The 21,139-nt window shown below is 61.5% G+C and overlaps 6 protein-coding genes across 6 annotated transcripts; all 6 read right to left on the reverse strand.

Annotated features, from left to right (window-relative positions):
- Nucleotides 1-1,003: 1,003 nt before the first annotated feature.
- LMJF_29_1970 (hypothetical protein) lies at nucleotides 1,004-1,432 on the reverse strand (the record flags this gene model as incomplete). Its single annotated transcript, XM_003722231.1, has 1 exon — nucleotides 1,004-1,432. One exon carries the CDS (start codon nucleotides 1,430-1,432, stop codon nucleotides 1,004-1,006), a length of 429 nt encoding a protein of 142 aa, XP_003722279.1.
- A 2,131-nt stretch (nucleotides 1,433-3,563) lies between these two features.
- LMJF_29_1980 (conserved hypothetical protein) lies at nucleotides 3,564-9,380 on the reverse strand (the record flags this gene model as incomplete). Its single annotated transcript, XM_003722232.1, has 1 exon — nucleotides 3,564-9,380. One exon carries the CDS (start codon nucleotides 9,378-9,380, stop codon nucleotides 3,564-3,566), a length of 5,817 nt encoding a protein of 1,938 aa, XP_003722280.1.
- Nucleotides 9,381-11,023: 1,643 nt separating this feature from the next.
- LMJF_29_1990 (conserved hypothetical protein) lies at nucleotides 11,024-12,634 on the reverse strand (the record flags this gene model as incomplete). The annotated part of the gene is made up of 1 exon (XM_003722233.1): nucleotides 11,024-12,634. The coding sequence occupies one exon, from the start codon at nucleotides 12,632-12,634 to the stop codon at nucleotides 11,024-11,026; it is 1,611 nt and encodes a 536-aa protein (XP_003722281.1).
- Nucleotides 12,635-13,200: 566 nt separating this feature from the next.
- On the reverse strand, nucleotides 13,201-14,316 carry LMJF_29_1995 (conserved hypothetical protein; the record flags this gene model as incomplete). Its single annotated transcript, XM_003722234.1, has 1 exon — nucleotides 13,201-14,316. One exon carries the CDS (start codon nucleotides 14,314-14,316, stop codon nucleotides 13,201-13,203), a length of 1,116 nt encoding a protein of 371 aa, XP_003722282.1.
- Nucleotides 14,317-14,704: 388 nt separating this feature from the next.
- LMJF_29_2000 (conserved hypothetical protein) lies at nucleotides 14,705-16,837 on the reverse strand (the record flags this gene model as incomplete). The annotated part of the gene is made up of 1 exon (XM_003722235.1): nucleotides 14,705-16,837. The coding sequence occupies one exon, from the start codon at nucleotides 16,835-16,837 to the stop codon at nucleotides 14,705-14,707; it is 2,133 nt and encodes a 710-aa protein (XP_003722283.1).
- Nucleotides 16,838-17,468: 631 nt separating this feature from the next.
- On the reverse strand, nucleotides 17,469-19,565 carry LMJF_29_2010 (conserved hypothetical protein; the record flags this gene model as incomplete). Its single annotated transcript, XM_003722236.1, has 1 exon — nucleotides 17,469-19,565. One exon carries the CDS (start codon nucleotides 19,563-19,565, stop codon nucleotides 17,469-17,471), a length of 2,097 nt encoding a protein of 698 aa, XP_003722284.1.
- Between the last annotated feature and the right edge of the window lie 1,574 nt (nucleotides 19,566-21,139).

Below are 21,139 nucleotides of genomic sequence, written 5' to 3' on the forward strand. Positions count from 1 at the left end.
GCAACGGCAAAGCGAAGAGGAGGGCGCGGCGAACGAACGACCACGACGCCGTACGCATGCGCGTTCGGCCTTCTCTCTCTCGCTCTGGGCGCGCGCACTTCCTCTCTTACACGTCAGCGGCGTACCTCGACGGCGCCTCGCTTCGCTAATCACGCCCTGGTTCACTTGCTCGGTGAGCGTTGAGCAGACGCCGTCTTGACACGTTCTTTCGGTGAGTAATATGTCCTCTTTTCTCTCCGTATTCGCTCACGCCATTGGTCAGCGCAACGCGAGGGCGGTGATGTGTGCACACTGAAAGGAGGGGATGGAATGGAGATACGCAGGTGGATGGCTCGACATGGTGAGCTTCAACACTTCCGCCCCTTTCTCTTTGACCTCCCATGCTATCAACTTGCGTCGCTTGCGCATCGCTGCACTGCAGTTAGCGCGTGTGCGCGGCTGACCACCACCGGCACGCTGTCGTCGACAGCGCTTGTTGCATCTGCCACGTCTATCGTCACGCACGCATCGCACTCCGCTGCGCACGGTCATGCTTGCACCACTTGCTCTGCCATCCGCGTGACTCTGTCGTCGGTGCACAGGTGTTAGATGACACCTGTCTGGCCTACGAGGGCACTGTCTCTGAGGCAAAGCACGGCATGTGGCGGCACGGCATCCCCGCCACCGCATGCTCGCGCGTCACCCATGAAGGTGGGGCCTCCGCGCTCGCACACGTGGCAGTTACCTGCCGCACCGTTTCCGCTGCCCACAGCACGGGGGAGCATGGACTGGCGCCGAGAAACACCACCGCTGCTTCTTGCAGAGATGCGGCACGTGAGGTGGGCGAGGCGGACACATGGGCCGCCGTTCGTGACTGCCACTCAGGAGGGTTTGTGCACTGCCCTTGGCCAGGGCAATAGCGGCGAGCATATTCGATGCCGCAGGCCGCCCAGAGACACCGTCCAGCTCAAGTTCGTGCCGGCAAGCGTGAGCTCGACGCGCAAGGACGACCACTGAACTACTCTCAGCATCTGAAGGTGCACGCCCTTGTGCCTCCCTCTGGTGGACACGCGCGGCAATGAAGAGGGAGCAGCGTTGGCTCATCGCCATGCAGAGGGTCGTGCCGGGCATCTTCGTCGGTGTCCAGTAACTGGGTAAGCTTCGCCTTGCAGGAGCGGCTGCCGTAGCGCATGTGCCTCGGCGCCCACAGCAGCACCGCGACTGCTTCTACGCCGTCCACCAGCCACTGAGGGTGTGCTACGCCCGCAGATACATACTTGGCACTCACATACACCGGCTTGCTCTCACGGAGCGGGACCCAGTGGGCCAACTTCGTCTTGCTCACGTTTTTGGCGATGAGCAGCGACCTGATACGAGTCGGGTTCGCCAGGACTTCGCCTCCTTGCCGCTGCAGCTGGTGCTCCACGACTGCCCGGTCGCTCAGCAACGACATCGCAGCCGCGCTGCGGTCGCCGTCACTTACCCCTGCTGCACCCCGTCACCGAACGCTGCCATGCCTCGACGCTACCAAAGGCGACGTAGTGAGCGCCAAACTCGTAGCCTTTGAGCCAGCAGCTTACCACCTCCTCTGGCCGAACGCCTCGCATCCTCTGCAGGGAACAGGAGAGCCCAGTCGCAAGCGACCGCGGCTACACCTGAGCGGCGGCGACGAGCAAGGTCATCGCGGCAGACCCAGACATCGAGCTCTCGCTATCGCCGGTAGTTGACGGTGTCTGTCCCGATGCCGGCGCTGCCGCCGGGGCTTGTTGCTACTGATGCTGCTGTCGCCGTGTATTTCACGGAGGCGTTTACGCTTCATGAACACTACCGCAAGAAGATCGGCTTGCGTCTCCGCGAGGCACCTGTGCGGCATGTGCTGGAAGGCCTCCAGCATGGCAACCGGGTGCGACACGTAGGTGGTTTCTATGACTGTTTTGTCCGCCGCAGGCAGAGCATCAGCAGAAAGTGGAGGGAGAGGCCAATGCAATAACGCGCTGGATCTGTGAAGGCGTAATCGAAAACTTCGAGCAACACCAAGTGTCGGGGGTGCGCATACACGTCCGGCGCTAGCTCCGTCTCTGTCGGCAGCCGCTCGCCTAGCCAGGGTGAGACGGCCTGCCTGGTGAGCATGCGCTCACAGTGCAGGTCGAGGGCGGCTTGCAGAGCAGCAAGGCCCTTCCTCACGTGCTCGATCTCGAGCCTGCATACGGCGTGGGAGACGGCGCATTCCACGTCCCTATCGCCGCCGGCTCCCCCTCGCAGTGGACTCGCCAACACAAAAGTTGTGCACATTCAAGCGGCCAAACGTCGCGCAATCGTGGCCGCCTACGACCACCAAGTCGAGCGAGCCCGCCAAAGCGGTGAGGTGGTCCGGCTTCGGTTTCATCCAGGCGAGCTGGCACTCGGCTGGCCCGCGCACGGGATGTGTGCCGTTAGCACAAGAACGTCCTCACGCTTCACCTCCACGGCCTTCTCCAGTTCGACCATGATCGCCGCCGTGGTGCCAACCGCTTCGGCGGTGATAACCCCGAGGTGGGCAAACTGCGTGATCGGCACCTGCCGCCGCCACCACCGACGATGCGTCAGGGTAACTTGCAGCAGCGACTCCCTCTTGAGGAGCGCAGGATCAAACGCTACCAAGTGAGCCCAGAGCCGCTCCCCTCCCTCCCATCTTCGACGGCGCCCTCGACATCTGCTGCGGTGGAGTCGAAACGATGCGCTAGCTGCAACGGCCGCTAAATTAGGAGTGATGGCGCTGCTGACCACGTGCGATGGGGCCTCCAGCGTATGCTTTGTGCATGTGTATCGGTTTCTATATATGCGGGCTTCTCGTCGACTGTTTTGTGTGCACGAAGGATGCGCTCTTGAGCGAATATGCAACACGCCGCCAAGACAACATCAGGAACGAAGCGAGGAGGGAGAGGGGTGCGTGATGGACATCTATATGTGGAGACGGTCTGGCGGTGCTGGTGATGGTGGTGGGGCCGACAGCGGAGAGCGAGACGTGGGAGGAGTCGAAGAGAAATAACGAGCAAGAGGCGAGTGACAGAGAGATGTTGACGAGGCAAGGGGGGTGGGGGGAGGACTTAGCATGGGCCGCCAATGCGTATCCGCATATACGTTTTCGCGGCGGCTCGGGGTGGGGGTTCGCCTGCTCTTCCGCACGTGTATTGGACAGATGACGCATTCGCGGCTTTTTCTTTGTTCTTTTGGTTTTGTTTTGCGTCGTGCTAGTGCGCTAGCAGTCGAGCAGGTCGATGCATGGGTAGAGGGGAGCGGTGTGCGCGACAACGGCGTGCCCCCCCCCTTGTTCGACGTGGGCATGGGAACGGAAGCAGAAGAAGAGCTGAAAATGCGCACAGAGGGTGCAGCCGCCGCCGGCGAAACCAACAAAAGCCACGCGTACAGCACAGAGAGATGCAGGCGACACGGCACGCGCTACATTACGCAACGCGTACCCATTTTTTTTTTTCGAACCACGGTCCGGCACGCGCACGGCGCACGTGCCGGGCCTCAGGCATCAGCCGAGGTGGGCTCTCCTTCCCCGTCGTTGTCCACTGTACGCTTCCTCTCTTGGTTTCTCCTCACTGATACGGCACACGGAACAGCACTGGTAGACGCGACCTCAGGTAGTCGGCGGATTCGGCCAGCTCTCGCAACTCCTGCAGTTGCTCCTCAACCGCGATCCGCACGTGGCGTTCATCCTTGCCGCGCGCCGCCTCGCAGGCTGCCATCATTACTTGCAAACCGTGTCGCACGCCCGCGTAAATGCGCAGCGTCTCCTCCACTACGGAGCCGAAGACAGATGACATGGACGTGCCACTCATCGAGTGGATCATGTCCATCGTCAGTTCTGTGGCACCGTTGATCATGCGCCGCTCCCAGTCCACCGAGTGCGTACTTAGCACCTTTCCACCACTTCGGTTGCCTCTATCGTCAACCTGGTCGTTGTCATCGCGGTTGGTGAGTGCCTGCGCTATCTGCGCGTCCCGCACTGCTCTCCGAAGCTGCGTGTTCTCATCCTCGGCGTGCTCCAGACGAGCCAAGACATCCACACGAGCCGCTTTCGCATCCACCAGCGCGGCCTCCAACTCCGCCTTCTCGAGCTTCAGCTGCTCCCGCTCGATTGCGCGTGGACGCAACATGCTGTTTTCCAGCGTCAGCACCTCTGTCGTCTCCACGAGCTGCTGCACCGCTCCGCTGGCCATGTGTCGGCCGTAGAGGTCCCAGCTGTTCGTCACCTGCGCGCGCAGTGCTGCCATGTCGCAGCGCAGTTCGCCGAGGGAGCCGTGAAGGATGTCTTGCAGGTGCTGCTGATGTGCGTTGGCACGCTGAAGGGCTGCTTCCACATACGCCGTCAGCAGCTCTCCCTGCTCTTTCAAGGCAGCAAGCAGGTTCCTCTGCATCGCAGCGAGAGGGACGCGCCGGTATGGCGTGCCGGGCAAGCTGCGCAGGGTGTGTACGAGCGCGTCGCACAGCACGTTACGCTCATGCTCAAGCGATGCCAGCTTCGCCGTCAGCTGCGCCACGTTACGCTTCTGAGCATCGGCCTCGCCAGACGCGCTGGCCATTTCGCTCGCGAGGCGCACCTGCTCTTCCTCACGACGAGCAATCATCGCACGAAGCACCTTCGCCTCTTCGCGGAAATTGCTCAGCAGCATATTGCTCTGTAGACTGCGGCGCGCCAGGTCCTCTTTCAGCGAGTCTCGCTCCAGCTTCAGAGAGCGAACTACGCCGCACAGCATATGCAGTCGCGTGCCGACGGTGACGTTGAGCAGAGTGCTGCGGTAGCCCTTGAGGGCCTCCTCCGTCTCTGGCAACACCTGCTTGAGATCCACGATCTGTGTGGTCAGCAAAGCCATCAGCGCCTCCCCGTACTTGGGCGGCTTCTCTGCCTCGTTGCCCTTCACAAGGCGGCCCTCCAGAACTTGCAGGATTCCGCAACACGTAAAACGAAGGTTTTGCAAGTCGCCGATGCGCTCCCGCACCGTGGCCATGGTCTCCTGTAGCACACTGGCGGAATCACCAGGGCGCCGCGACGTCTTCTTCTTGCGGCCCTTCATTTCCTGCTGCATGAGACGTAGGCCCTTCTCCGGGGTGCACTGAAGGGCAGGTAACGGCTTTTGCTTCCGCTTCAGCGAGCGCTGGGTTGAGGACGTGGTGGAGAGCGAGTCGTCATCGCTGAAGGTGTGGTTCAGTCCGATCAGTATCCGCTCCGACTCCTGCTTCACCTCTTGCAGCTCCTGCATCTTGGCACGAATGAGCGGCAGCACATCACTCAGCTTCAGCGGCTTGCCGACCCCCTTGATGGAGCTTTCGCAGGAAGCGTCGCTGGCACCATCCCCAACGCCCAGCAGCTGCTTCAGCTCCTGGGCTGATGTGCCCGTCTCCTTGCATATCGCCTCCAGACGGGTGGCGAGCACGCGACTGTCTACACGCCCAGCCTGCGTGTGGCGCTTGACTGCAGTGTTCCCCGTCGCTGCGGCGTCCATGGGCAAGCGCGAGCTGTCTCGGCGCTCCATGCTGTTCGACATATGCATTTCACCTTCATCGGGCGTGCCCCCGAGGGCAACGATGCCGTGTATGACGGACTCCGACAGATGCCGCAAGCAGTCTGCCATGTCCTGCACATCTGCCACCAGCGACAGCAGTCGCTTCGTCGCAGCTGCGTCAGTGCTCGGCATGTCGAGCGGTCCTTGAACGTTTGCGCGACGGAGCGGCGATCCGGAAGAACGCATCTCCATCAACGGTCGCGTGAGAGCCGCCACCTTTTCCATCTCCTCCAGCGCCTGCGCCACTTCAGCACAGGATGCCCGCAAGGCGCGGTCGACAGGCAACGCTTCGGCGCCGTCTTCGGACGAGCTCGGTGGCAAGTGATGTTCTTCGGGAGCAGCAGCCGCGGCAGCGGACGACCATGGTTTCAGCTCCACAAGCGCCTCCAGCACGTCTGCCGTCAGCTGGTTCTTCACCACTGTGAGTTTGTCGATACGCGCACGCTGCTCCACCGCGCTATTGTCCACACGGGCAATGAGGTCGTAGAGGAGGACAAGGCGATCGTGCAGCTCCGCCACAACCTCCCAGGTAGATGGATCGGCACCGTCGAAACGGACGCTGTGACCCACAGACGTGGCTGCCGACACCGCACGGGGTGCGCCTGCTGCTCCTCCATCCACACTGAGTTCCCGCAACCTTTGCACCGCCATGTTCTCGCGCAGGTGCTGCCGCACCAGCAGCTTCCCCATCGCGTCGTTGCCGTCTAGTTGCAACAAGTACTCCACGTACTCGGATGGTTCGCTGCCGCGGGTCAGCGTCGGTGGCGGCCTGTCGGGTACTTGCTGAAGTGTGAGCGACATCTGCGGCGACCGCTCCCGCGCTGCTGCAGTACCCACATTACGCGTCAAGTGATTCAGACGCGTCAAGCAGTCCCGCAGTACATCGCGCAGGAACACACTAATGGCATTGTTTCTGCGATTCGCCTCTTCAACAGCCGACAGCTGCCTCGTTAACTCATGGTGCGCAACAGCGGCCGTCTCGATAGCGTCGTGCACGGAGCGAAGCTGGGCTTCCAGCTCCGCGACGGCAGCGTCATAACCCGCCCGTTGCCGCTGCAGGTCGTCGAGGTGCCGACGCAGCACCTCTCTCCTTTCGTCACTCAACGAATTCTCCGACGTAGCTGCGGCCAGCTGCCTTCGCAGGCTCTCCACTTCCTCGCGCAACATCCTCGTTGCCTCTGCCTGTGATTGCAGTGCGACCTCCTTCGCCTTGTTGTCTTCCTCCAGCTCCTTTCGCTCCTTCTCGAGATGCCTGCAGTCGTGCGCGCTCTGCGCTGCCTCTCGCTGCAGTTCTCTCAGTTGCCTCTGCAGATCCTTCTCGGCGACGCTGCGGCCCTTGCCGAGGTCATCGAGATGCTTCTTTAGAGCTCTCTCGCTGGCTTTGGCGCGTGTCGCCGTCTCCTTCAGCTCTGCCTGCAGCCGCTTCTTCGCCTCTTCGTTTTGCAGCTCCGACACAGCGAGGGCCTTCAGTTGCTCTTGAAGTTGGCGCACCTGCGCCCGCGCCCGCACAATAGCGTCGACCAGAGAGTTATCGACAACCCTTTCAGAGCCCCGAAGCGTCTCTGCGGCTACCGCCGCCGCAGCCGTCAAGGCTCTTGCCACCGCCTCGGCGGTTGAAGGGTGTATGGAACCGCTGCGTGACGCCTCGGCTCCTCCTACTTCTAAGTTGGATGTCTCCGGTGCAACCGTAGATGTGTCAGGGCGGCTCCTGTGTGCCGCAGAAAAAAACACTCCGTTTTCTCCACAACGGCTCTTGCCTATGGCGACTTCTATGATTTCGCGAGCACTCTTCGCCAGCCCGTCGAACTCATTCGTCGGCACACTCGACGGCGCCGCCGCTGCTCGTTGCTGAGCTTGCAAGCACAGCTCTATGAGCTCTGTGGGCTTTCGATCGCCCTTGGTCGCCAACTGCCCCGCGCTACAGCGTGCTACCTCGACCTGCTCAGGGGTAGCCACGGCGTCGTCCGGCGGCGCCCTGTGCTGCCTTCGCGCCAACAGAGCTGCAGTCCTCTGACTCATGGTCGACGGCGGTGTGGCAGGAGGGGGTCGCAGAATGGCGACTGAGGTGTGCACCACCGCAGCATACTGCGCGATATGCTGCAGGTCGTCGGCACGGGTGGCTTCTAGATCTTGGGTGCGGTGCCACAGCCGCTCCAGTGCCACGCTAACCTTCTCCGACGCGCCTTTGCCGGACCACAGCGATGTCTGCACCAGTACCGCGTCCACGTTTTCGCAGAGGGTACGCAGCGAGTCGGCGATGTTGGCTGATCGACTGGCGCGCTCTTTAACCGACTCCTGCGGCTTCGCCATGAAGTTGGTGCTCGTAGCACCGCGGCCGCCGAACGCGTCGAGGGCGCGGAGCGCAGCACCCTGTAAGTTCGCCACCTCGTCCGCGGATCGCTCGCCGTCCTGGCGCATCGCCTGAATGGCGCCGACTGCAGCCTTGGCGTCCTCTACAAGTAGCCGCGGCAGTTTCTGGTAGTCGAAGGTTGCATCCGCCGGGGAGGCTGGAGGGCGAGTCGATGGTGATGTCGCCTTTCTCACCACCGGGGCCTCGGATGAGGATCGGGCAAAGGTCACAACCGCTGCGCCGGAGCGCCGACCGCCGCCCATGCTGCGAAACGCAGACTGAGGGTCCGGCTTGCTGGGCCCGTCTCCCACGCGCGAGGTCGTTAGCGACGGCCCGCGGCTCGACTCCCAGTCGGAATCGGCTGGGGAGACCACTTGCAGCAGCGATGATACCGCTGCCAGAGTGGCACGCGCCGTCTGCGCTGCCGAGGCAAGCTCATCGCGCTGCGCCTTAATGGTGGTGGCCTCCATCTCTTCGCTGAGTCGCTCGTGCAGGTGCGCAGCACACTCCTCGAACGATGCGGGCGGCGTAGGCATTTTTGCTATCAATGAAAGGGATACGAGGGTGTCGCCCACGGCCTGCAGCAGGGCCTCGGCAGTGTCCTTCGACTGGCGGGCGCTCTTCAGCAGGGTTTCAGAAGACGGCGGCTGTGGCGGTGGTGGCTTTGAGGCATCTGACGGGATGCAAGGGTTTGCTGCAACGATGCTATACTTGTGCAGCGAGCGCAAACGTAGACTCGACGGACCCTCCAGTAGCTTCACCGCTTGCTGCATCGCCTCGCGCAGTTCGTTGACCTCCCTTTGGCGCTGCTGCTCCGAGGCGCCGATGTCGCCGCGGCTGACCTCCAGGTCATTCTGCAGCCCTGACTGCTGCTGAAGAGCCGCATGGAGCTGATCACGTAAGCCCTTCGTCTCACGCACGGCTTTCTGTAACTCCTGCTGCAGCTTCAGATTTGCATCTGCCAGCTCGGTGATGTCGGCGGCGCGGTGCTTTCTTGTCTGCATGTTGTGGAAACGCCACCACCTGAGTAGCGTGCGGTTGCGCAGTCGCTCCTTGTTGAGCGCCTCGAGCAGTTCTACGTTGGTGACGGTGCGCTGCTTGCGCTCCCGCACATGGGCGCGCCACTTGGCGAAGTACCGACGTGCCAGAGCGAGGAAGTCTGCCTTGGACCGCAGCGGCACGTCTTGACGCAGGCACATGGCCGATCGCACATTCTCGGAAGTTCGCATTTGGGTAAAGGCGAGCCACCGCATGAAACACCGAGTGTACTCCTGGCGAAGGGAGTTGTGCTTCAGCATCGTGGAGCACCGCTTCAAGTGCATCTGCAGTCTGCGTTGTCGGATGGCGGCCGCCCACGCCGAGAAGGCCCGGCTTGCATGCAGAAGCTTGTTGCTGCGGCCCAGCAGTCGCGCTGTGTGTAGCTGCGTTGCCCCCTCCGTGGCCGCCACCACCCCTGTCGGTGACCTACCACGCTGTGCGCTCCTCGGCGATGCGTGCATTGTGAGGGCCCCACTGCAGCGAGGGAAGACGGCAGCCGAGAAAGTAAGCAGACGACGACGGCAACGACGAAACAAAAACAAATAAAAACAAAGAATAATAATAATAAAAAAAAAATAAACGAGTGTGGGAAAGCGGGGCAGGGCAACGTGGCGGTGGATGTGAGCAAAGTGCCACGCGAGTCAAGAAAACACGGCAGAAGCGGTGCGCGTGTGCGTGGGGAGAGGGAGGCCGCGCAGACGGTGCGACGGAGTCACAGGGGCTCAAAGAAAAGTCCGGGAAAGGAGAGCGAAGTGGCTTTGAGCGAATGATGGCGCACACAGACACATATGTGTGCGCGTGTGCGTGGGAGGGTCACAGGAAACCGAACACACACACACACACACACACACACACAAACATATACATAAAGTGCCTGGCGGGGTGTAGACTCTTCGTGCCTTTACCTCGTACCGATTCCCCTCTCCAAGGCGGTCTGACAGAGGGAGAGAGGGTCAGAGACAGACCGGGTGAGGCGAGAGAGGCGGGCGTCGGGGGAAGGGCAATACAGAGATGGGGACGTCCCACACGCACACACGTACAACCCGTCACCCACGCGATAACGAAGGCAGTACGAGCGCACGTGTCAACAGATCGGCGAGTGCAGAGGAGAGAGAGGCGCTTGCAAGAGACTGCTGGAGTACACGACACAGCGACGTGAAGTTGAGGCCGTGGACGGATAAAGAGAAACAGCACTGTGCCACGTGGCGAGCAGACAGCCACGTGTGGCTGTCTGCGTTTTGAGTTGTATCGGATGGCGCTACTTGGCGCGTGCGTGTTCAAGAGCCCCTGCTTTGTGCGCTGCCCCTTCCCCTGCTGCGCGAAGTGGATGTGAGCAGAGAGAGAGAGAGAGATGCACGCCTTCGCGTTTACATACCATACGAGACGCTCTCCTAAATCACACGTTCGTGCAAACAGCGTGAGGACGAGGGGGAGGAGAGGAGAGAGAAAGGTGGGCGACGGCATGCGCAGTGCACCCACTGGACCAACGCGGCACCACACGGTACGAGTAGCAACGCATGAAAAGACGGGGACAGAAGCAGAGAGAATAACAGAGGCGAGGGCGGAGAAGGAGAGAGGAACGATGCTCACCGCAGGAGAAACGCAACGCTGCGCCAGCGCACAGCGTAACGCACACAAAACGTCATGGCGCGGTCGTGAGGTAACAGCCGATGGGCGGCACAAGCGAGACAAAGAGCCGGGGCATCGCTGTCTTTGGACATTTCCCGCGCTTGCTTGTTTTATCTGTGTCGCGTGCTGCAGCACATGTGTTGCGCCGTGGATGCCTCCATGACGACTCGATGCGACGAGGTGTCGAGTAACTGAGGGAGAGAGAAGAGCAGGAAAAACAACAGAAAGCGAAGTAGCGGATGTTAGAGGGAATGGGTGGTGGTGGTGGTGGTGGGGACCGAACTCGGCTGTAAAACTGGGAAGAAGGGAAGACGACCGCAACATGCAGCGTTGAGGCTAGGAGACGGGAGGGGGAAGAGAGGCACGACGAGGGAAGCCGACGATCATGTGTATCTCCCCTCCCTTCCGGCACAAAAGAAAACAGCGCCGCTCGCTAAGCCCCTCCCCTGTCTTGCGCGCCGGCTCAGATATATCCTCAGTTGGTGAGCACAAAGTCCATCATGTGCACAAGATGATGGTAGTGTGGAGGAAGGTGTGGCAGCTGCTGCACCGCCAGCTGTGCGTGCCCCTCCCAGTGTTTCTCGACCATAAGCTGCGCCGCGTCCGCGACGTGGGTGGCAGCGGTGCGGGCGTGCACACCTCCGGCATCATGCCGCATCTCCCCGCGTTTGGGGAATCGCTCGTGAAGTCGCACAAGGAGCGCGAAACACACCAGTCCTTCCACAACAACGCGGGTGGTGGGCACCGGTGGCATTACGGTCTCTGATGCCTGTGGCGACCATGATTGCGCGCCCACGGCGTCTTGTTTCAGTCCACCTCGAGCGTCCCGCTCCTCTTTTATCTCGGCGCTGGTGGAGTCTTGTGACGCATTGGTTGCGTCGCCCGTTGACGTGGTGAAGCAGCCGCGCAGAATGAGCGTGGTGGTTTTCTGAAGGACGGTGAGGGCGAAGAGCCTCCATCCAACGTCTTCAGTGCGACGCTCACTTGCAAGCGACTGCATTCTTTGCAGAGGCGCGGTTTTATCACTTCCGCTGCTGCTCACAGCGTCGGAGGACCGCTTCTCGCTTTCGTGGAGGCTCGTCTCGCTCTCAGGGTGGGTGCTAGTCTGTAGATGGTACACCGCCGTGCACATGGCGTTGGCCCAGCGCCAGACACCTTCCATGCAGAACGCGGGCGGCATCCCGGGATCGAGTGTGCCGTTCTCACAGCCGTGGTCCGCCATTATTTCAGCCTGGATGCTGTACTCCTTTGCCTCCCACGGCGTCAGAAGGCCGACATACACGCGCAGCAGCCACGCCGCCGCGGTCGCCGGCATCATCCGGTGCGCTGAGACCATCTGCTGCACGACATCAGGGAGGAGGCGGACGCTGAAGCGGTGCAGCGGCGCGGCAATCCTACTTGGTGCCGTGTTCTCCACCGCCACGCCGCTGTCCTCGAACCACGCGACTGTCTCCTGTGCGACGGCGACAAGAGCAACAGAATGCGAAGCGGCGGCCGACTCCGTATTGTAAGGGAGGCGCAGCGGATACCCAATGGAGAGAAAATACTGCAGCAGTAATGGAGAGGATGAAGTCAACTGGGGCGTGCCTGCCGTACTGTCACCTGCCAGGTCAGCGGGCGCCGGCACCGGAGGCGCAAACGGCCCGCCAAGCAGCTGTGGAAATGCCGTCCCCATCAACGCAGCGTACGGAGACGGCGAGGAGCCCTCCGAGGTATGAAGAGGGCGCCCCGCCTGCGTACTGTCACGCAGCTTGGCGCCGTTGCGCGCCTGTTGCGGTCTTTCGCTTCGGTGGCGGCGAATCTCTCGGTACAGGTCCACGGCAGAGCGCTCCCAGTCGTCGAGAACTGCGACACTGCCAGGGTAGGGGTGGCCGCTGTTGCTGCTGTTTGCCTGACGGATGGCCACTGCTGCGGCGGTAGACGTGGCAGATCCAGCTCGGTCAGACAGTCGTGGAGTTCGCCGAAAGCGCAACTGCTGTGCTGTGCAGTAGCCGCCGCGGCTGACGGTATCTTGTTGCACATCGCCGTCAAGCACAAGCCCCCAGTTCGTGTAAGACGGTGGCGTTTCAAAATTTGCCTCGCTCATTGGGGACGCTGAGCTTTGGGACGACGCGGCCTTGAAGTCGCTATGTGTGTAGGTGTACGTGTCGCTGCGCGCAGGCCGTATGAGCAGCTCTGCTGGTGTCCTGTGGGCTTTCGAACGAAAAGGAAGGGAAAGGAAGGCGGATGAGATATGGCGCGGCGTACCCCTCCCCTGCACACACAGGCAACGCAGGCAACGATGACGCGTACGCGAGGACACATTCTCCGACGCATACGGGTACGTGACGAGACAGACTTCGAGAGAAGATCAAGCGGGTCATGGCTGCTGCGGTGGGGGTGGGAGGGGAGGGGGGAGACGTTTTCTCTGCAAGGGTGGCCCCTCAGCTCTCCTGTTGCCGTGGGCTAGATTCCACAAACGCGCGTCGCTCTGCAGGTTGCTGCGTCGCATCCGACTCGGCAATGTCCTTCACAAACTCCATGTCGACGTTAAAATGTGAAGAGCAAGCGCCATGTGATTGCCAAAGGAGACTGTTGCGCCATGTGGCACACCCAAACACACAGAGACAACAATAAAAAAGGGAGGGCGAAAGAGCAAGCGGGCAGCGGCGGCTAGCCTGACACAATGCAGACGTCCACAGGAGCCTCCATCAGCTTTATGCGCTGCTGCGCTACAGCGAAGAGGTGCACCGTGACAGCCGGTGAGGCAGCGTAGACGAACAAGCGCAGAGGCGTGCGCTCTTCTTGAAGACGCGCACGCGCCACGTGGCACAAATGACGCCAGCACTCCGGGCAGGGAAAAATGGCGACGGCCTGCGCCGCAGCCGGGCCGGCATCGCTACAGGCCGTTGCACAAGAGCTGCATGTGGCTGATGCCGGCGTAGCAGTCTTTTGGCCCGACTCCAGTGCGTGGTAGGACGTCATTGGAGAACAGCGAGCAGCCAGGAGAAACACGTCTGCCACGTCGGCGTAGATACAGCCGCTGGCGGCCGCAGCGCCCAGCGCGTTCTGCTCTGCACAGCCCTTCAAGATTCCACGCAGCGTCGCCCCTGTGGGGTTGACGCGCTTGTGAAACGCATGGTTAACCCCTGTGAAGACTTCGTCCCCGCAGGCGGCGGCGCCCCTCTCTGCAGAAGGCACATGGTGGTGGGGAGAAGCGACCACGCGACTAACGACGAACAGCTCGCTATGAGGCGAGTCCACTGGCGCCGTCGAGGTCCGAGTTTGAGGCGACTGTGAACCACTTTCCCCTTCTCGGGAGAGCAGGTGGTGCGCTGCAGCAGCCCTGGAGGCTGCCTCCACGGCATTGCTTGATGCTTGCCGAAGACTGGACAGACGCCGTAGCAGCCTTCTCAAATGAGTAAAGTGGGCCAGTTGCGCGGCGTTGAGTTGCTGTGCTGGCCTGGAGAAGACATGCACCTTGGAGCACCCTTGAGGACGTTCCAGCCCAGTCGCAGTCTCTTCGCCTCGCTTTGGGATACCGTTGCAACGGTTGCCTCTGCCGTTGCCGCCGCTGCTGTCCCGCCCCCGGCACCCCTCGAAGGATGTGTCCGCACACACGTCATTCGGCAAGATTGAGGAAGCTTGATCTCGATCCGCCTCGGCGGTGCCCGTGAATCGGGCGGTGTGGGCGAGCGTTGAGTTGCTGTTGGAGGGAGACAGCGCGGACAGCCCCATGAATCGCCGCTGCACGGCGACGCAGCGGCCAGCGATGCGAGAGACGGGCATCCCGTACACGTTCTAATGTATGCTCAATGTGTATCGCCGCGTGCATATGAGGTGCTGAGCAACGCCGTGAAGGCCAAAGCAAGGAAGGCACGTGCAACGCAACCGGGAGAGGGGCGAGGTAGAACGGACGGCAGGGCGAGGTAAGAGCAGTGGCTGCGAGTGCAGCGGCAAGTATTCATCAACTAAGCGCTCCGTCGAAAGATAGACGAGACCTGACAGCGGCACCAACGTGCAGGAGATGGACTCACCCACAGAGTGCACAGACTCACGCATAGGCCCGTCGCATCCTGTAATGCTCTTGTTGCACAAGTACTCGCGGCGGCCATTGCGGCGCCCTCCACGTTGCACTGATCGCTTCGACAGCAGCGGCTTCTGAAGCCGAGCTCGTTTACTCCTCACTGACGACACCCCTACTCCCGCCCTCAACCGATACAGTAACGTCTGGTGGCCTCTTCCATATCTTTGCCACGTAGAGAAAGCTGGACCGAAAGAGGCGGGGCCAGAAACGACTCCCCAAGGTGGCGCGCTCATCCGCAGAGGGGGCGCCGTGGTTGGCACCTTCGACATAAGCATACCTGTCCTGCCCTCTCTGCACTGTGCCATAGTCGAAGACGTGTGCATCCAGGAGTCGCTGAACGTCACGCCGTTGCTCTTCGCTGTCCATCTGCACGCAAGCAGCGACGGCGTCGTCGCTGGCAACCCCAGGCACACTCTTCCCGCCGGCCTCGTGCGCGTACGAGAAGGCTGGCACCAAAACGGCTGTAGGCCGTCTCGGGACTTCATTGGCCGTGGGACGACCGCGCACGTCGCCCTGATCCACCTTCTCATTGACCGCGTTGGCGCGCTCCAGGAATCGGTGCACAACATACTCGTTTTGCACGTACGAGTAGGAGCAGGTCGCATACACAAGTGTCCCACCTGGCCGAAGCTGACGATAGCCATTGTCTAGCAGCTTCGACTGGAGAGCAAAGATAGAGGCGGCCGAAGGGGAGAGGGCGTCTTGCTTGCTGTGCTCGCCGCCCCCAGCATGAGAGCTTGCAAGGGGCTGCGAAGATGCTGATGGCGCCTTCTCTGTCTGCGACCTCACTTCACCCTCCGCGATGCCAAGGTTCATGTGATGCATGCGATACTCGTTACCAACGCCTCTGCCTTTCCGAATGGTCGATACGGCCGAGGACGCCGAGCACGCACCAGGCGCGGAGTTGTGCACTGTATCAGCGGTATTCGCATGCGGCGCACCGAGTTGCATGTGGGCGACAGAGCCGTCGTGCGAGCATTCTGCATCCACAAGAACGCGGTCAAAAAGCAGCGGCTGCGGCTGCGGTTGCGACGGTGACGTAGTCAATGCGTCAGCCGCTTGCGAGTCGCAGGCTTTTTCGTGCAGCCATGCAGCCACAATGGCGCGCATGTGGGCGGGGGCATAGACTACGGTTGGCGGCGGACTCGAATCCGTCTCGTGAGAGACTACACACGCAGCTGCCCCCGAAGCGAGACGGCCTCGCTTCGATCCTACGGTTGTCGTGGTCGCGTTGTGCTGACGCTGAAGCCGCCGCCTCTCTACCTTCGTCAGTCCTGTGCCAGCATCCACAGCCGATCCGGTCAGATCGAGCGCTGCCGCCGCGCTTTCCATGGAGAAGTGGCACCCATCACCGGCAAACAAGCACACAGGAAGCGATGACTGCGTGTCAGCGGTGCCGCCCAGCTGCTGCTGCTGCTGCTGCTGCTGTTTTTTGAGTGTGGATCGAGTCATATATAGGCGAGAGAGATTCACATCCACGCCAACAACGAGGCCGTCGTCTAGGGACGGCGACGCCACGGAGAGGGGCACGCCGGCGGCACCGGCGTGCCCCCTCGTCACTGCATCCGCCAGAAGCCCCAGTTTCATGCCAGGAGCACAGCAAAGGTCCAGAACACGATCCCCCTTGCGCGGATGCAGAGCCACCACCGCCGCTATCGACGCCGCATCCATCGCAAGCAGCGTCCCGTCCAGAAAAAGAGGGTTGCCGCCCATGGCGTACGACCACGGGAGGGCAAACACACCGCAGGGCAGCCACGCCACCGGCTCGACGGACTTCAAGGGCAGGCCAGTGAGCGCAGCGAGGCCGAGGCGTAACACACCGGCGCGCGGAGCGTCGTCGCGAGCGTTGCGGTTTCGACGCTGTGAAGCGACAGCCTCATCGGTGGCCGTCGGGGGTGCCTTTGTGGGGCCTGCACGCATCGAGGCGTGCAGCGTGGCGCCCATCCTCTGTTCTTCAGGAGACAGCAACGTGCTTGTGCCCATCCGTGCTGCCGTCGAGTGTGCGTCCAGCCGCAGAATGGCTTCCGCCCCAGCGTCCAGTACCCGTTCCTCGGATCTCGGATTGATACGGACATAGCGGCGACGGTGTTCATCGTCGAGCAACGTACGTGCGTCAGCGAACACCTCGGGTGGAATGCATCCATCCTCGCAATGACGGATAAGCTCAGCTGAAAATGTGTGTGGGTAGTTGCTGTGTGCTGCACCAGTGGCACCTCCAGCCATGGCAGGCACACACACACACACACACACACACACACACACACACACAAAGACACACGGCTGGAAGAACAGAAAAGAGCCCCAGTCGCTGCTGAATAACAGACCGGGAGGCCTTGTGCGTTGGCTTTGTAAAGGAGACGTCGTATGGCTGGCAAACTTCTCACAGAGAAGAGGAGGGAGGGGGTTGACGTAACGACGAGATTTTGTTGTTCACCTCGCCGTATCCCTAGGCGCAGATCGGGGGGTGGGTGGAGAGGGCCGCGGACGACGAAGAGCCCTAGACAGGAGGGGGTAGGGCCATGAGACCGTGGTCGTCCCGTTGACGGGAACCAGATCAGAGAAATAGGTGGTGCTTTGCTCACTCGGAGTAGTGCCAGGCGTGTGCGCACGTGTATCTCGCCTTCTTCGTTGTGCCCATGGGCGTGTGGCTCTCGCTAAGGTCCTCGTGCTGTTTGTTTTTTATGGGTGTGCACCCCGTTCGTGTAAAAAGGTTCTGTGCGTATACGTGAATGCAAAGCAAACCGTTTTCGACGGCGTGGGCCACGCGCCTCCTTCGACCAACGCCCACACGACTGTGGAAAGCTGGCTTGTTGTTTTACGAGCGCGTGCGGGGTGAGTGGAAGGCACCTCTCGCTTACAGTCGTGGCTTTGGTCCTCTGAAACCGGGTGCAGCCATCGCAGCGGCGACGGCGCCCTCGCTGATCGGCAATGCAGGGGGCGCCATCTGTCTGAGTTGATCGGGGTAGTGCACCGGGACAAGAAGAACACCGACACGCACTGCATTCCAATGACGCACCGCTGCAAGTTGCGATGCGTTTGTGGAAAGCACGTGCACCTCCGCATCGGGGTTGAGAGACTTGAGCATGGCGGCCACTGCTGTCACGCGCTCCACGGAGGTGATGCGGCGGGGCGAGTGCAGCACCATCGGGAAGGGTGCAGTCGCGGCGGGCCACGCCTTCGAAGAAACGAGCGAGGAAGCACCTGTGTCGGCAGCGCCTCCAGCTGCTTCGCGTATCACGAGGTTCTTCGCGGCGTCCTCTGTGCCGCGTTCTCCACTCTGATCGGCTCTCACGGCGCCAGCGACCTCAGCGGCCTCTCCAACAGGTGTGAGACGCCTCAGCAGCGCTTGGCCATACGCGGAAACGGCCTTCGCCACTGCTGTCGGAGTCTGAGGGCTTTCGGGCAGCAGGCTCTGCGTCTCCGCCTCTTCACGCAGCGCCTTCAGCGCCTCCGGACTGGCTGGCCCGCCTTCGGAGAGGTACGTGTGTGCAAGAAGCTGGTGTGCATAGGGAAGCACACGCAGCATGCGCCACTCCTCCCGTTTCAGCAGAAGTCCAATGCGACGCAGCGTCGTCTTCATATGGAGCCCTTGCACTGAGTGGCCATTCTCGCGGGCGCGCCGCACCAGCAGGCGCACCGACGCAAACGGAACAAACACCGAGTCGTAGTGGTGAATAAGGGACTCGAAGGTCGTCGAGAGCAAGACGTTGTGGTCAACGACAGCCACCCGCCCTTGCACGAGCCAGCGCTGCTCCAGGGAGCCGCTGGTTCCCAGCTGCCGCGTCGCAGCTGCCACAACGTCGCCAATCTTATCCTGGAAGGACTCGTACACGAGCAGGGCGTCGTGGGGACGGGGATGGGAAAGCAGCGCATCCACCATGGCGACACTCAGGGAAAGTGTGTGGGTCAGTGGGTTGCCGGCATCGACACAGTCCAGCTTGTACTCGCGCTCCGCAAACTGGGTTGCCTCGTTGTTCAGCTGCATTCGGAACAGGTTTAGCAGGACGTTGCGGTACATGGTGTCGGTTATTGGCATGCCAAGCGCGTGCGCCTCAGCGACGCAGCGGATGCAGTGGGACACGCTGTGCGGATGGAGCTGCTGCACTGTGTTGAGAGTCTCGGTGCTGGGCTGCACGTTGTGCACCTGCATGGAGTGAAACAGTTCGATGCCCTTCTCCCAGTTACGGCCTCCCATGGTGGCGAGGACCGCGTTGTAGTGCCCCGCCGTCACCTCCACGCTTGCCTCCAGTGCGCGCAGAATCGCCAGACCGTACATCCACCGCGCCGGCATCTTGCTTTGTGCGATGAGGCGAAGGAGCTCGAGGTAGACGACGCCGTTCGGCTTCGTGCCGTGCTGGACGGCGTCTGAGAAGACCTTTAGGCCCATCTGCCAGGGCCCGTAGCGGCGGCACGCGTTCATGACAGCGTGGGCAGCAAGAGGGTCCAGCACCTGCTGATCCCTCCACATTCTTTCGCAGTGCCGCATTGCCGCCCTCCAGTTACCGGCGTTACGGTAGGTCGACATGAGGGCGCCGTGAAGGCGTTCATTCACCTTACCCTCTGAGACGGCGTCCTTCCAGAACTGCAGCGCTCTGCGTGTTTGCCGCTCGTCATTCGCGTGGGCCATGAGGACGCAGTAGTGCTGCGACGTTAGAGGCTGCTTGGCATCGCGGAGCGCCTGAACGATCACCTCGGTGCGGTCAAACCGGCGCAGCGCGCGGTGTTGCTTGAGGAGAGTGGCGATCTGCTCCCGGTGGAGCTCCTTTACCTGCAGGGCGTGCTTCACGGCCACCGGCAGCCGCTCCGTCGGGGTCTGCGCTAGAACAGCCGTGACAGACGGCTTGGCTTCGCTGGCATGATGAACAAGGTTCTTGCGTTTGCCGTAGAGAAGTCGACCCACGTTCGGCTCTCGTGAACGCCCTTGCTTATACAGCGCCAGAGTGCGCCGCATGCTACCCCCCCCCCCCCCCGAGCCGCACGATGGATAGAAAAGGCCTAAACTCGACGGAGGAACGAGAAAAGCGTGCGCCCAATGGCGGTGCTGTCCAGCGCTCACCCAGCGATGGTGAATGCCTGTGCGTGTGTGTGTGTTTGAGGGTGGGTGGGTGGGTGGGTGCCTCCCGCGTACTCGAGTGCTCGTTCCACTCGGCAGTGGGAGAGACTACTGAGTGCGTACTCCAGTGAGCGTCGATGGGGGATGCTCGGCGGAGAAAAAGATGCAGAGACGAGGGGTGGGGTGGGGCAGAGAAAGGAACAAGCAGCTTGGGAAGAGGGAGGACGAAGGAGGAGGCGTCGTGACTATCTTTCTCCATGTGCGTTGCCATGCCGACCTTCCAGGCTACAATGCACAAGTTCGCACGGCTTTGACTGGCAGAGGCACACTGCATGTGAGTGTTTCAATGCCACGGTGTTAGAGGGAGGAGCTCGGGACGGGGGGGGGGGTGGCGAAGCGTCAGCGGCACAGGCAAGCGCGCAGCGCTTGAAGATGCCCACACGCCCTGATGTAGACGTGCGCACGACGGGGTGCACATATTTGCGGCTGGGCGAGCAGGACTACTCCCGCGTATGATGTTCCATTGTCACCCTTTTACTCACGTATGAGTGTCGCGTTTGTTGGCCGAGTCTTCCGTGTGCATTTCAAGTATTAGCAACTCCGACAAGTCACAGCGACAAAGCTGTAAGGGGAAAGAGGGACTCCCGCGCGGCGTCGTTTGGCCACCTGCGTTCGCCCACACGCTCATGCGCGCGCGCACACACACACACACACGCAGCGACAGTGGCACCTCTAGCAGGTGCACCACGAAAAATGAAACACGCAAAACAACCCTCTCCCACCCCCATAAGAACACTTGAGTACAAGTGCCGCTGGTATCGATGCACACCATCCACAGCAGCAGGCGTCCAGACCTAGATAGCTACTTCACGCTTCTCACACGATCGCATCCCACTCAAACTGAATTTCGCTTCTGCTGCTCGGCCTGCGTGGGGCAGCAGTGATTCAGGCAGACGCGCCCGCACGGAAGCCATGCAGCAGGCGAACAAGGAGGAGCAGAGTCGAGTTGCAGATCCGACGTCGAGAGAAGAGAACCACAAAACCCAGACGAAAAAAAAAACAACGAGCAACACGAGAAGGGCAAAGGTATACGACCCCGAGCCGATCAGCTCACAGCAATATTGGACGCGTAAAAGCAAGAGAGAAAGAGAGGGCAGGGAGGGAAGAGACCACGCCCACCGTGGCGAGCCCGGCGAGCTCCTCCACACACGCACACACACACACACACATGCGACACCGCCTCTCTTTGGCCTTCCGTCTTCTCTGTTCTCGGCCGGACTTCACCGCCGAGCGAGCAACAACGAAAAAAAAGAAGATCTGCCATAGACGGGCGCTTGACAGACACACTCGCATCAGAAGGAGAAACGGGGAGGGGACTCGTCCCCGGTTCCTCCTCCCCTCCCCCTTTCGCACCATCCCAGTAACATTCGGCGACGCACGCCGTGGGAAGAAGAGGAGGAGGGAGGGAGGGG

This window comes from Leishmania major, chromosome 29 (genome assembly GCF_000002725.2).
Source record: "Leishmania major strain Friedlin complete genome, chromosome 29".
In the NCBI taxonomy this organism is placed as follows: Eukaryota; Euglenozoa; class Kinetoplastea; order Trypanosomatida; family Trypanosomatidae; genus Leishmania; species Leishmania major.